This window comes from Silene latifolia, chromosome X, assembly GCF_048544455.1.
Source record: "Silene latifolia isolate original U9 population chromosome X, ASM4854445v1, whole genome shotgun sequence".
In the NCBI taxonomy this organism is placed as follows: domain Eukaryota; kingdom Viridiplantae; phylum Streptophyta; class Magnoliopsida; order Caryophyllales; family Caryophyllaceae; genus Silene; species Silene latifolia.
The window spans coordinates 228,220,036-228,234,714 of NC_133537.1; the positions used below are offsets into that span (position 1 = coordinate 228,220,036).

Sequence of the window (14,679 nt, forward strand, 5' to 3'; positions counted from 1 at the left end):
AAAATGGATGGCCAAGATCAACCCCAAAAAAGTGTGTTTAATAGCTAATCTCACCATCTCTCTCCTCCTTCACTAATCCACTCTAATTAATCACTAATTTACTATATATTTGTTTTCCACTCATCCATTTCTCTTTCATCTTACACATTTCACTCCTCTCTTCTCTCAAACTCTCAAAAGACAAAACCAAATAAATAAAACAAAACCAAAAAAATCCAAATAAATAAAAAACCCAAAAATCCAAATAAATAAAAAAAAACCCAAAACACCCAAAAAAATCAAAAACCCAAAAAATCAAAAATCCAAACAAAAAAAAAGTTCTCTTCCTCTACACCACCACCCCACCCGACACCACCCACCGCCACGCCCCACCGTCTCACAACCACTGCCGCCAGAACTTTTTTTTTTTCGTGTTATTTTTTATGTTTTGAGTTGTTTTTTTCATTCGTTATTTTTGTTGTCTTTTATTTTGTTTATTCTTGTCTTTTTATCTATTTTCTCAATTCTCGCTTTTTTTACATTTTTATCTTAAGATTTTGGGTAAAATAAATCTCATATAATAAGTTAATTTTAATATTTTGAAAAAATAACTTTATTATCTCGTTTTGTGGTGGTAGTTTGGTGGACTAAAGTTATACAAAAAATGGACTAAAGTTATACAAAAATGGACTAAAGTTATACAAAAATGGACTAAAGTTATACAAATATGGACTAAAGTTATACAAATATGGACTAAAGTTATACAAAAATGGACTAAAGTTATACAAAAATGGACTAAAGTTATACAAATATGGACTAAAGTTATACAAAAATGGACTAAAGTTATTCAAAAATGGACTAAAGTTATACAAATATGGACTAAAGTTATACAAAAATGGACTAAAGTTATACAAATATGGACTAAACGTATAACTCCACTCAGTAAATGTATAACTTATACTCAGTAAATGTATAACTGTAGTAACGATATGAGTAACTTCTACTCAATGAATGTATAACTCCAGTAGGAATGTGTGTAATTTCAATGAAAGTATAACTTTTGTTTTTTCATTTTTCTTTGTTGACAAATAAAAAAAATATAAGTATAACAACAAAAAATAACAAATAAAAACCAACACTATAAATTTGAATTTACATAATTACTGTTTGTATAACTTTAGTCAATTTTTGTATAACTTTAGTCCATATTTGTATAACTTTAGTCAATTTTTGTATAACTTTAGTTCATTTTTGTATAACTTTAGTCCATATTTGTATAACTTTAGTCAATTTTTGTATAACTTTAGTTCATTTTTGTATAACTTTAGTCCATTTTTGTATAACTTTAGTCCATTTTTTGTATAACTTTAGTCCTTATTTGTATAACTTTAGTCCATTTTTGTGTAACTTTAGTCCATTTTTGTATAATTTTAGTCCTTATTTGTCTAACAACACCGACACACAAATACAAGTAATTAGAAATTTTTTGTCCAACAAACTCGTATAATTTTAGTCCAAAATCGTATAACTTTAGTCCATAATCGTATAACTTCACTGACAAATTTGTGTAAGTTTTAGTCATATAGTCCAATCAACATCATTTTTTGTATAACTTCAGTCATTTTTTGTATAACTTTAGTCCAAATTTGTATAACTTTAGCCCAAAATTGTATAACTTTAGAAATATAAATTCAGATTTGAAACCAACACAATAAGAAGATGAGATTAAAGTTACTTTAGTCATATAGTCCAAGTTTATGTAACTTTAATGTTTGAAGTGTATAACTTTAGTAGTAAGTAGTGTAACTTTAGTAGTAGATAGTATAACTTTAGTTGTGTTCACATATAGATCTGAAAATTCAAAATAAAAAAAAGAACACAAATGTAAATTGTAAACAAAAACTATAAAGTAGAAAAAACCGTAAATCTCGCCAATACTAGATCTAAAATAAAAAACCCACCAATCTAACAAAAAAAACCCGTCTAAGAAAAAAACCAAATAACTAAAAAAACCAAATAACAATGAAATACAATACAATAACAATAATTGAAATAAAAAACGTCAGATCTAAACATTTAAATATTTAAATTTGACAAATTTATATATCGTGTGTATAACTTTAATGCACGCAGTGTATAACTTTAATAGACAAGATGTATAACTTTAGTCCAAAATTTGTGTAACTTCAATTTATACAATGTATAACTTTAGACATTAACAGTATAACTCTATTTTGATTATTGTATAACTTTAGCCCAAAATATGAAACTTAAAAAAAAAACTTGAAAAATAACAAATAACCAAATACCAAATTCCAAATACCAATAATAAAAACCAAATAATAATAATAAAAATGTAACAATAATCCAATGATTGTTGGGATGAGAGAGAAAGTTAAAGAGAGGATTCTCTGAATTAGATTTGCGTTCAACAACATTGGCTAAGAACAAAAATACTAATCATCCTAATACTAATAATTCAAATAATAATACAACAAAAAATACCAAAAAAAGTAATAATAATAATCTCATAGTAACAAATTCTTTTGTTCCTTTAATTGTAGTGAATAATAATCCCAGGTCTGATGCGGATGATCGAATTGATCCTTTTCAGCATGAAATCGACAATTCGCGGAAAGCAGTTACTGATCTTTTAAGGAAGGATACACATGTGGAGGTTGTGGTTACCGATGAGACAGACGAGGATTGGCATGGTGTTCGTAAGACAAAGACTGGCACAACTTCTGATGGTGAGAAGGATCAACCTCCGACTAGTTCGTCGACAGTGCTGAAACTCCAACCAGAAGATGTTGCGGATGAAATTGCTTACTGGAAACAAGCGTTGTATGGATATGTGCTTGGTGCAAACCCTCCAAGGGAGGTTCTGGATGGATTTCTAAGACGTGCACTGCGAAATTATGAGGTATCACAGATTTCTTTCCTCCCAAATGGTTTGTTTGTGGTGCGCTTTGCAAAAGCTGAACATCTTAAACTTGTGCTGCAAAATGGAATGTTCCTGTTTGATGGAAAACCATTGGTCCTTAGGGCATGGGAACCTGAAGTTAGGATTTCAAAAGTAGCTGTCAAATATGTTCCTATTTGGGTTAAGTTGGTGGGGCTTGATCTGAAATTCTGGGGTGCAAAATGCTTAGAGAAGTTGGCTTCCTTGGTTGGTAAATTTGTAAGGATTGATGATTTAACGACTGCTAAAACTTTGCTGGGTTTTGCTCGTGTCTTAGTTGAGGTAGAAATTGACCAACAATTTCCTAATCGTATCATGTTTGAGGATGAGTTGGGGAAGGAGGTATATGTTGCAGTTGAATATAATTGGTTACCACTGACTTGTGCTAAATGTAAAGGTATTGGGCATACTGCTGCAATGTGTAGAAGGAAGGAATTGCTGGCTCAGAAACCTGTTTCCAAACCTAAACCTAAGCAAGCATGGATTCCAAAACCTAAACAGGCTGCAGTAGTTATTATTGATGAATCTGAATTTCCTGCTTTAGGAGTTAATCAGTCTGGTTTAGGGGAGGTTAACCTAGGTGACCTTACTACTACACCTGTGGTTACTCCAGTAGCACGTCCACAGGACACGCTCACTCCAGCAAGGGTGCTAACCAGGGTTACGAGACATGAGTCTAGACTGAATGGGCATAAGGAGAGGGATTTCCTGGTGGATTATAATAATGAAATGTCTGGTTGTGCTGAAATGATTGATAAAGGGGGTGGAGCTGGGATGGTGCTCTATCCCAATGAGTAAATTTGGAGTATGGAATGTTAGGGGTCTAAACAGTGATAATAAGCAAAAGGATGTGAAGTGGTTTCTCCACCGGCATGATGTTTGCCTGTTTGGACTCCTTGAGACTAGAGTTAAAGCTCAGTCTCAGAGTAGGGTAGCTGATAATGTTTGTTATAATTGGGAGTATATTACAGATATAAATTGTCATCATGGAGGAAGAATTTGGTTATTGTGGAAGACCTCTATGGTGGATGTGGATATTATTGAGATTCATGCTCAATATATTCATGCTAAGGCGAGGGATAAATTTAGTAATAAAAGTTTTTATGCTACCTTTGTTTATGGTCTAAATAAAGTGGAGGAAAGAAAATCTCTATGGGAGGGTCTTATTAGGTTGAATGTTCAGGAACCTTGGATTGTGTTAGGAGATTTCAATAATGTCATGCATGCAAATGAAAGAATAGGAGGAGTAGTTAGAGATCAGGAAGTGATTCCTTTTCAAGATACTGCCTATGAATGTGATTTGCAAGACCTAAAATCCTATGGGGCTTTCTTCACATGGAATAATAAGCAGCCTAGTGCTACTAGAGTATTTAGTAGGATTGATAGAGTAATGGTGAATGATTGTTGGCTGAATGAATGGAGTGATTATTATGCCCAGTTTAATCCTGAAGGGGAGTTTGACCATTGTCCATGTTTAGTTTCTGATGGGGTGCAAAAGGAGATGAAAAAAAAGACCTTTCAAACTTTTTAACATGTGGTGTTGGGCACCTGAGTATAATCAAACAGTGCAGGAGAACTGGGATAGGCCTATCTATGGCACTACCATGTTTAAGGTCTGTAAGAAACTTAAGATGATGAAGCCTGCTTTGAAGAAGCTGAATGGGTCACTATTCTCTGATATAGAAAGGAATACTGACATTGCTTATCAAATCATGATTGATGCTCAGAAGAAGCTGCAACGAGATCCATATAACTGCCATTTAATGGATTAAGAAAAACAAACAAGAGACTCCTATCACCTGCTGGCTATTTCTAGAGAGGAGTTCCTGAGGCAAAAGGCTAAATGCTCTTGGGTTGAAGAGGGTGATCTTAATACTGCCATGTTTCACCAGGCAATGAAGAAGAGACAAATGCATAATAAAGTTCTTCAAATTCAGAATAAGGATGGATTTGAATGTAAGGATCCATAGTTGATTTTGGAGGCTTTTGTGGAGTATTATCAGTTTTTGCTTGGTAGTAGTGAAGAGACTGAAGATGTGTTGACTCATATTGTTGGAAATGGGAAAAAGGTGGATAGGGATAGCTGGGATATGATGTGTAGAATTCCAAATGAAGAGGATATTAGGGCTGTACTCTTTACTATTCCTGATGATAAAAGCCCAGGTCCTGATGGATATACTAGTAAATTTTTCAAAGCCAGTTGGAGTATCATTAAAAAGGATGTTTGTGCTGCAGTACAAGATTTTTTCATTACTGGTCAGTTGCTTCAGCAGGTGAACTCCACCAATATCATTCTCATTCCAAAGGTAGATGTTCCTAAACATGTGAAAGAATTCCGTCCAATTTCTTGTTGCAATACTTTGTATAAGCTCATTTCAAAGATTCTGTGTGGAAGACTGGCTGATTCCTTGACTGACCTAATTACTCCTGCTCAGAGTGCTTTCATCAGGGGGAGATCTATCCTTGGTAACATTTTGATCACACAAGATTTAGTCAGGCTTTACAATAGGAAGACCACCTCTCCTAGATGCTTGATTAAAGTAGATCTCAGGAAAGCTTATGACTCAATAGCATGGAAGAGTGTTCATCAAATGCTTGGCTGCCTTAATTACCCTCCAAAGTTGATTGAGCTCATTATGTAATGTATCACTTCCCCAACCTTTTCTGTTGGACTGAATGGTCAAACCCATGGGTATTTTAAGGGCAAGAGAGGTCTTCGACAAGGGGATCCTATTTCTCCTCTAATTTTTACTATTTGTATGGAGTACTTGTCTAGACTTCTTGAGAAAGTAACTGATCTCAAAGAATTCTCTTATCATCCTTTGTGTAAAAAGTTGAAGATGACCCATTTAATATTTGCTGATTACCTCCTGCTCTTTTGCAAGGGTGACATTAAATCTGTAACCATTCTTATGGAGGTGTTCAAGGTTTTCTCAGCTACTACTGGATTGCATATTAGTGAGGAGAAGTCATATATCTATCTGAATGGGATAACTTGTGATGTTGTTGATTCTATTCTTAGAGTGACAGGTTTTAAAAGAGGCACTCTTCCTTTTAAATACTTAGGGGTTAGTATTTCTCATAAAAAACTTACTAGGACTTATTGTGCTATCCTGGTGGATAAAATGGTGGCTAGGATTAGAGGTTGGAATAAGAGGAAAATTTCTTATTCTGGTAGATTGGTCCTAGTCAAAGCTGTTCTTTCCACTATACATACTTATTGGTCCCAACTGTTTGTGCTCCCAGCTGGAGTTATGGATAGAATACAAGCACTTTGTAGGAATTTCTCATGGGAAGGGGGTGACTCCTATTCCAAAGCACCTTTAGTTGCCTGGAACGTTTTGTGTAAAGGTAAAGAGTATGGTGGCTTGGGGCTTGTTGACAGTAGACTATGGAATCTGGCAGCCATAGGGAAATTGGTATGGTGAATTCAGATGAATAAAGACTTGCTTTGGATTCGTTGGGTGGATGGTATTTATTTGAAGGGGCAAACATGGCTGAATTATGTTCCTACTATAAACAGTTCTTGGGCTTGGAGGAAAGTGTGTGCTGTGAAGGATTCTTTTAAAGAGGCCCTTGCAGATGGTTTATGGCAAAGTTCCCATGATGCATATACAATTGCAAAGGGTTATCAATGGCTTTGCAGAAGTAATGAGCAGAAAGTTAGTTGGAGGATAATGGTATGGAATAGATACAATTATCCAAAGCATATGTTTATCGCCTGGTTGATTCAAAAGGGCAGGTTATTAACACTTGACAGACTGGCAAAAATGGGTATCTGTTTGGCTGGAGCCTGCTTTCTGTGTGGTGTGTCCCCTGAGACCCATCAGCACCTTTTTTCAGAATGTGTATATACAAAGAAGTGTTTTTCTATTCTCAAAAGCTGGTTGGAAATTGATAATCAAGGACTCGGCACTGGTGAAATCATTCTCAGAAACAGGAAGCTTCCTTTATTGATTCGTCTTCTAAAGTGTGCTGTGGTAATGGCACTTTACTATCATATCTGGATGGCTTGTAATTCCTGTAGATTGGATTTCTATATTCCTCGGCCTGAGCAGATGATAGATGGCATTAGAGAGGGCCTGAAATTGAGGCTTAATATGGTTTTTGAAGGCCAAATGCAGCAGCAACTTGTAGTCTGGTGTAGAATGAAGCGGCTAGTATAGTTGTTTATTTCTTGTATTAGAATGTAGAAGTTGTGGTGTTAAATGGTTGTAATTGGTGAACCTTATTTCCTATGTTTAATATATTTCTCACATTTCCACCAAAAAAAAAAGTAACAATATCTAAAAACAAAAAAATTATGTAACACTCCAAAAAAAAAAAATATAAAAAAGAAAACAAACAAAAATCAAAAAAAGAACCAAAAATCTCATGTTTACCCACCGCTAACTCAATCCACCAAATTTGCTATATAGTGACCGAAATGCGGCTATGTAGCATAGCTGATTGACTTGGTTACAAAAAATGCATGTGGAAAACTACGCAAAGTTCTAGAGTGAATATATGAGAGGAGAGGAAGGAGGTCGTGGGTGTTTTGGCTCGGGGTGAAGATCGGGTAGAGTGGTTTCGGTGTGGGCAGGCGCAAGATCCGAGGTGGGGTGGTTCGTGGTGGGCCGCGTGTGGGTGGTTCGGTGGTTTTTATTCTATATTGTTGTTTTTTTTCCAGATTCAAGAAGAAGAAGTAGTTTTTTGATTGGGTTTTTATTGTTTGTTGATGAACAAAAAGAGTATTTGTTTGGTTTTTGTTTTTATTTTTTGGGTTTTTTTTTTGTTGGGAGAGAATGAATCAGGAGAGAGGGGGTGAATGATTGAAGAATGTGAATGAATGGAATGGATGATGAGTGAGTGAGTGAGTAGGGAGATTAGAATGGAGAAGGAGTTATACAAGGATTAGGGAGGGAGATTAGGGAGGGAGATTTATGACCCTTCAATGAGATGTAATCTCATCCCTCCATTCCTTTCATCCTAAGGTCCTTATAAGGACTTAGGGACTCATAATATGTAAGGGCCTTATGAGAACCCGTCTCTCTCTCTCTCTCTCTCTATATATATATATATATATATATATATATATATATATATATATATATATATATATATATATATATATATATATATATTGTGGACGCGGGCCCACGGGGGCGAAAAGCGAATCAAGCTTTTCCTCTTTATTTGTTTTGCATTTATGGAGTCGCCACCAATTTATTGTGGAAAATTAGAAACCGTTCGAATACCTTGTGTCATTTTAAGACACAAAGTAATGACATGAACACTAAGCACTCGTTACCCTTAGCATTCTATGTCTAGAATGACTCTCATGGATGCCAATGAACACGGATGTTCACAGAGATCTGGAGTAAGGGGTGAGGGTACGTATTAGGAAGCTCTTTTGATCGAACACCTAATCCCGCCCGCCTCGATAGCGGCCTCTACTAATGATTAGGGAAATTGTCTATACTCAATATGTTGTTGATTTATATGCATGCAATGCAACATCCATTAAATTAATCCTAGCATGTGAGAATTAACTAAGTCGGTTATCACGTAATTTAATCATACAATTAATGTCGAGGTAGAAACTTAGGTTGATTACATGTGAGAGCATACCAACAATACAATAAAAGAAATACAATAATAATAAAATAAAGAAAAATTACAATAATTACATCGGATTAATTGATTTATGTCGAAAATACATTTAAAACGGATGGTTTTAGAAAAGAAAGAAAAAAATGAATAAACGAACAGATTATGAATGATAATGCGATTAATAGTTAATTAAATACGTAATTAATAAACTAGGTCAAGGCAGAAACGGGAGTTCAGGGACAGAAATCAACCGAGATTAGGCGCAGCAGAGCTGCGTCCCTTGGAAGAGGCGCATCAGTCATTGCGTCTGTTCCTGGGTTGAGTTCTGGCTGTGAAGCCTGAACCGCATCTCGTTAATGTTCATTGGTGAATTTAATGGTCGATTAATGGTATTCAACTCGGATGACAGTGATTAACATATTATTTACATGTGAATGAGATCATGAAAATGATAAAACACGAATGAAACTGATTAGAACGAATTATTTACAAGATGAGACTAATTAAAGAATTAAACAAACCAAACAAATTAATTAGGTTAAATAAGTTATTAATGATGAATTAATGATGGTGACGGTAAATAACAGATACAAATATATCAAAGATGAATTCCAGAGATTCAATATGGGTAAATCGAATCTCTAAAACCCGAATTGACTTAATGACGAAAACCCACAAATATGGATTATAAGGGATTTAAGTCGGGATTTCGAAAGATGAATTAATTAACGATGATTAATGAATTACAGGTCAAAATTATCATATTCAAATTGTTATGTTAATGAAACAATGAACAATTGATAACAAATCGAAAAACAAAAGGACGAACAAAAGACGAAGGAATAATAAAGGAAGCAGAATCTGGCCCCTCACGAAGAGGCGCGGCGATTGTCGTCCCCTTTCGACAGTTGTCTTCTGATAATCCATAAAAAGGGTTTTTAAACAAGGTTTTACAAATCGGTTTTAAGAATACTTTCGACATAAATCTTACAATATTAATTACGATAATAAAGAACAATAAACAAAAGAAGGATTTACACCCTCAGACTTACATGTTTGACGAAACGAGATGAACTAAGTTAACGTTTAGTGATGCTCAATTCGAATGTACGACGAAAGTACCCTATAGGAGGAAAACGAATAAGATTGATTAATGTTGATTGATGTGGAGTTGGTCAAATTGGCCGGTCATGCAAAACGAGGCTGGTACTCAGAAAGATCCGAGCTTACGTGGTCGAAAGTTCAAGCACGTAGACGCCAAAAAGTAAGAACGTGGTCTAGAATGCAAAGGGAGAAGAGAAGGGCGGACACCTCGGGTGAGAAATATGTGAGACCGAAGGTCTCTATTTATACTAATCACACGAAAGAACTAGGGTTTTCGGAAAAAGTTTGGAAGTGAATCTCGAAAAGATATGAAAAATACGCAGAAAAGGACTGAGGAAGAGGCGCAACAGGCATTGCGTCCCTTGGAAGAGGCGCATCACTTGTTGTGTCCTTTCCTCAGTGGTTTCCTCCTGCGGAAGAAAGATTTCCGCGTTTCTATTATGGAATAGGGGATTAATCTTGTTTCCTTAATATTTTGTGTGAATATTACGGGAGATATTTTACCAAAGATCAAAAGATTGGAAAATATGGAATAGAAATATCCTAACATTCCAACATTCGACTTATTATTAGAAAATGAAGACGGTTTTTGACCCGGATTCCAAATGTACTCTAATTACTGCCAAAACAACCGTATCGGCACGTAGATGACAATTAAGAGGTAGACACAAGTGTTTGAGCGATCACTTGGCGATAAACTTACGAACTATCAAAAATCGTTCCGTATACCAAACATGCGGCCCAATCATCACCGGATGGTTTGCGGGAGGTGCAGAAATGAGGTTTCTACAGAGCCCCCACTTTGAATGAGGCTTGGACAAGGCGAAAGTCAAAGTATAGCCATCAGGTCAATCGAAGATTACAACCTGACGACTATGGTGACGCGAGGCGACTCAAGGGGTCTGAGCCAATGACCTGTCGTCGGGAACATTTTAGAGTCTGTCGACTATCGAGGAAGGTCGTTTAAAGTCCATTAGACTACGTAAGGAGGCTCGCCAACCATAAGAAGAGACCATACCTGAAATTCCTTGAAACTCCAGGGGAAACAAAACGTGATATTGGGAGGAGGCAGCAGGACGTAGTCAGGAACTGCTGGGAGAAATCTGCTTGGGTCAGCTTCAAACAAACTTCAGAAGAGCTTGGGGTCGATGTTGATCTCCATGTCTCAAGAGGGGGGATTGCATGTCCGTGAACTCTCGCTGGGGGAACATAATCGGGAACTGATCTCCATGTCTCGAGAGGGACGATGGTCTATCGTGAACTCTCGCTGGGGAAACATAATAAAGGTGTGTCGAAACACCTGTCAGAGAATATTTGCTCGTTGTGACAAGCAAGGTCTTGGTAAAAATACGGCGACAGTTTGCAGTTGGCTTGGAAATACGGGTCCGGGCGAAGAATAAATGTCAAACGGACCAAATATGTGATATGACATCAAGGAAGAGGCGCACCAAAGATGGGCCCACAAAATAACGAACTTATAACGAATCTTCAAAAATTCATATGGAGGGAAACTGAGGAAGAGGCGCAAAAAGAGCTGTGTCCCTTGGAAGAGGCGCAACACTTGCTACGTCTTTTCCTGGGCGTGGCATTCCTGAGTAAAAACCCGATGAAACAGGGGTTTTGTTTCATTATTTCGAAACACAAAATCCTAATTTCTCTCTCAAATTCCAACCATTTCTCATCAAAATTTGATCAAAAGCTTGCATTTGCCATGGCTAATCGTGGTATGTGTATTATTTTTGCATTAATCTTCTATAATTGATCAAATTGGACCGACAAATTAGGGTTTTCAACCATAATTATGTCAAAAATTTGTGGCTTTTCCCCCAAATGATTTTGCGTTGAAAAATTGACCTTATAAATGGCTAATTGGTAGTATAAGGATCATAAGCATGTATTTGTTTAGAATTTTCGTTGAGTTTTGAGCATTTGAGTGAAATTGAGACGGTCTCACAACTAAACCGTAAATCGCTTTGAAAATAGCCTTAGGATTATCCATTTGTGACGAAACTTGATATTTGTAATCCTTGTATAATGGGTAAACTTCCTATCATCTCGGAATTTTGATTTGTGACGACTTTTTCAGGACACTTTTCTAGGGCATAATCGCCGTTATAACGAAATGCTGTCGAAATTCCGACTCGAACCCATGACTAGGCTTCAACTTAGGCTTGAATTGACCCAAATTACCACATGAGCGGTCATGTTTGTGGGAAAATGGCCAAAGATGGCGAGAAAGGAGCGATTTCGTAGCTTTGAAAACTCGAAAATCCCCTAATTAAGGCTTGTCGTCATTTGACGCGGCCCAAATTCACTTTAATTTTGTAGTTGATGAGGCTTCTACGTCAGGGAGAGCTGACATGGACGTGGATACTGCTATTGACCATTCTCGTTCGCTTGAGGAGGCGTTAGAGCAGGCTTTTACCGCCGCGGTGACGGCTGCTGAGGACGAGGTCCTTGAGGAGGAGGAGGCCTCAAGACGGATCAACGTTAGACGGGATGGTCGCCAGCTGAGGGGAGCACCTGCGTGGGCTGAGAATTGGGACAGCAGGCACCTACTTTGGGATACAGTGGGTCACCTGTCCTACAGGACGGTGAAGAGTTTGGTAAATCGAACTCATCACTCTTCACTCATCTTCTTTCATTTCTTTTTGTTATTCCTTTTCTTCTTCATTCAAGCTCAAGATAGCTTTTGTTTCGAATCCAAATAGGAGGCCGGGAATATCAGATCGTTCTCGGCTACACGACGGCGATGGGGTGCTACGAGAGGCTGTCGGCTGAGGAGCGAGCCATCATCGAGCGGGGAGCGTTCGGTGCTTTGGTGCAGGCTTGAAGGGATATCACGAGGAGGAAGCTTAGGGCTAACCTCAGCCTGGTCTGAGCTTTCTTGGATCGATTTTGGGACACGACCTCCACATTTCACATGCCTTTTGGCGAGGTGGGGGTCACGTTGGAGGATTACGGCATGATTTCTGGTTTGCCGTGTGGGACTGAGGTGGTGGAGTGGCTGGAGACAGCCATTAGGGTAGACTCGGCTGAGGCTAGGAGATTAATCGGCTGGAACTTGATGCCGAAGGCTGCCGCGGTGCCCGGATTGGTGCCTAGTTCTTACGTCTGGGACTATTTTGCGGGGAAGACCCCGACGTCGGTGGTGATCTAGGGGAGGGAGATGGCTCCTCCTCGCTATACTGCAGAGCAGAGAGTCCTCTTGTGGCTCTGGTGGTTCCTGTCTTCGATCTACCTCGGAGACAAGGGAGAGAGGCTATCGAAAAAGCTCCTTCCCTTTCTTTCTGACCTGAGCGACCTAGGCCGTTAGGACTGGGTCACTGCTGGTTTTGCGGTCCACATTCACTTTATGAGGGCCATGGTTTGTCCGGAGTTGATGGAGATGGGGACTTCTCCTGCCGCTGTTGGCCCTGGACAGTTGTTGGAGGTATGAACCTTCATTTCATTTCATGAAAGATCATTTCCTTTTCTTATTGAATCATGAAAGATCATTGTTGACTATCTTGTTTTACAGGCGTGGGCGTATTCCTAATTTTCGAGCCTCGCACCCAAGAGGACGGAGCCGCTGGAGAGGGCCTATCCCATTGTGAGGGATTAGGTGATGTGCCGTACGAGGATCCGGCGTTCCTTTCACGATGTCTGTCGACGGGAGGTGAACGCTCTTCAGTTGGACGGCGTGAGTATTTCATCTTGCGTTGTTTATCTTTCTTCTTTACTTTTTAGAACTGATCATAAGAGTGACCCTTCATTTGATTTTCCTAGTGGGTGCCCAGGCCTTGGGTGGACTACACTGGCGCTCCTCCCTTTGTGGCTGAGGTCCTTCAACCTAGGAGCTCGAGCCGGTTGCTGCTTAGGACGTCGATGGGTCCTGTGTGGTACTTGGGCGAGCGTTTGGCTCGTCAGTGCTCTCGGGATGTCTTGACGGTTCCCATCGATCCTCCTCGGACGATGTTCAGGGAGCCTTCCAATGCTGAGAGGGAGGCTTACTTAGCTGACATTGGTGGTGACGCCCTCCTTCTTCTGGGCGAGGACTATTCGGCGTTACTCTACGGGAGGCTGGCGTACTGGCCGGTTGTGGTAAGTGTGTTACTCTTACTTTTGATCATTTTTGAGAACACGATGAATGATCATTGGTTAATGGAAATCATTTGACTTTGCAGGAGGTCGAGGCGGCGGGCATCGAGCCCCAGAGTACCCCGAGACCCTTGAGTACACTGACGCGACGGGGATGACAATGATCCCCGAGCTGCGCGACTTTGGCGTAGCTGTGACGGATGCTGGCTTGGATGAGTGGCAGCATCTGATTCGGAGGGTGAGTCTCCTAACTTGTATAATTTTGTGTAAGAACACATTTGCTTGAGTTTGTCCAATCGTTAAGAATCTCTTATTTCGAAATGCAGGTTGCGCTATCCCGGTTTGTGGCTTATTGGTGGGTAGCCTACCGGCTGTGGGATACTGCCGTCGAGGCACTTGTTGGCAGTCGAGGACGTCAGGTATGAACCTTCTGTTTACTTCATTTTCGAATTTTCTAACTTCCTTATTGTTTGGAATGATTGCCATGAGCCAAATCTTGCGTTTCCAGGGGGAGATCGACCTGGAGCGAGAGCTAGCCCAGTCTCGGGAGGAGACAACTCGTCTGCTGAGGGAGCTCGAGATCCGTGATGCCGAGATTGCTGCTCTCGAGGAGAGAGTTGCTGAGCTAGGCGGCGACCAGCAGTAGTTTGCTTGTTGTTTCTGTGTGTTTTTTTGCTGTACTTCGCACATTTTGTACATTTTTAGGACCTACATTTTGGACATTCGGACTTTGTTTTGGGGCTCGAGCCCCCAGTTTGGTGTACATATCCCCTCTTGGTTGTATATTTGATGGCCTGAGTGCCTTTGCTGCTGGGTTGCTTTGTTTGTACCTGTAGGTTAGCTTTGAACAGGTTTGGTAGATGACGGTTTGTGCCATCTTGCTGCCGAAATTTACACAAAAATCACATAAAACATATATTTTTACACATGGCCTAAATTAGCGCAAAACAAAAAATGCAAAA

General features: G+C 38.9%; 1 protein-coding gene across 1 annotated transcript; it reads left to right on the forward strand.

The window, feature by feature from the left end:
- Positions 1-5,700: 5,700 nt before the first annotated feature.
- LOC141619498 (uncharacterized) lies at positions 5,701-7,107 on the forward strand. The gene is made up of 2 exons (XM_074436513.1): positions 5,701-6,365; positions 6,465-7,107. The coding sequence occupies exons 1-2, from the start codon at positions 5,701-5,703 to the stop codon at positions 7,105-7,107; spliced, it is 1,308 nt and encodes a 435-aa protein (XP_074292614.1).
- Positions 7,108-14,679: the final 7,572 nt, after the last annotated feature.

Bases quoted from the DNA above. Each gene is read 5' to 3' on its own strand.
- LOC141619498 (XM_074436513.1), top strand. From the start codon at position 5,701: ATGGAGTACTTGTCTAGACTTCTTGAGAAAGTAACTGATCTCAAAGAA. The intron at 6,366-6,464 runs GTGAATTCAGAT...TACTATAAACAG, and splicing joins GCCATAGGGAAATTGGTATG to TTCTTGGGCTTGGAGGAAAG.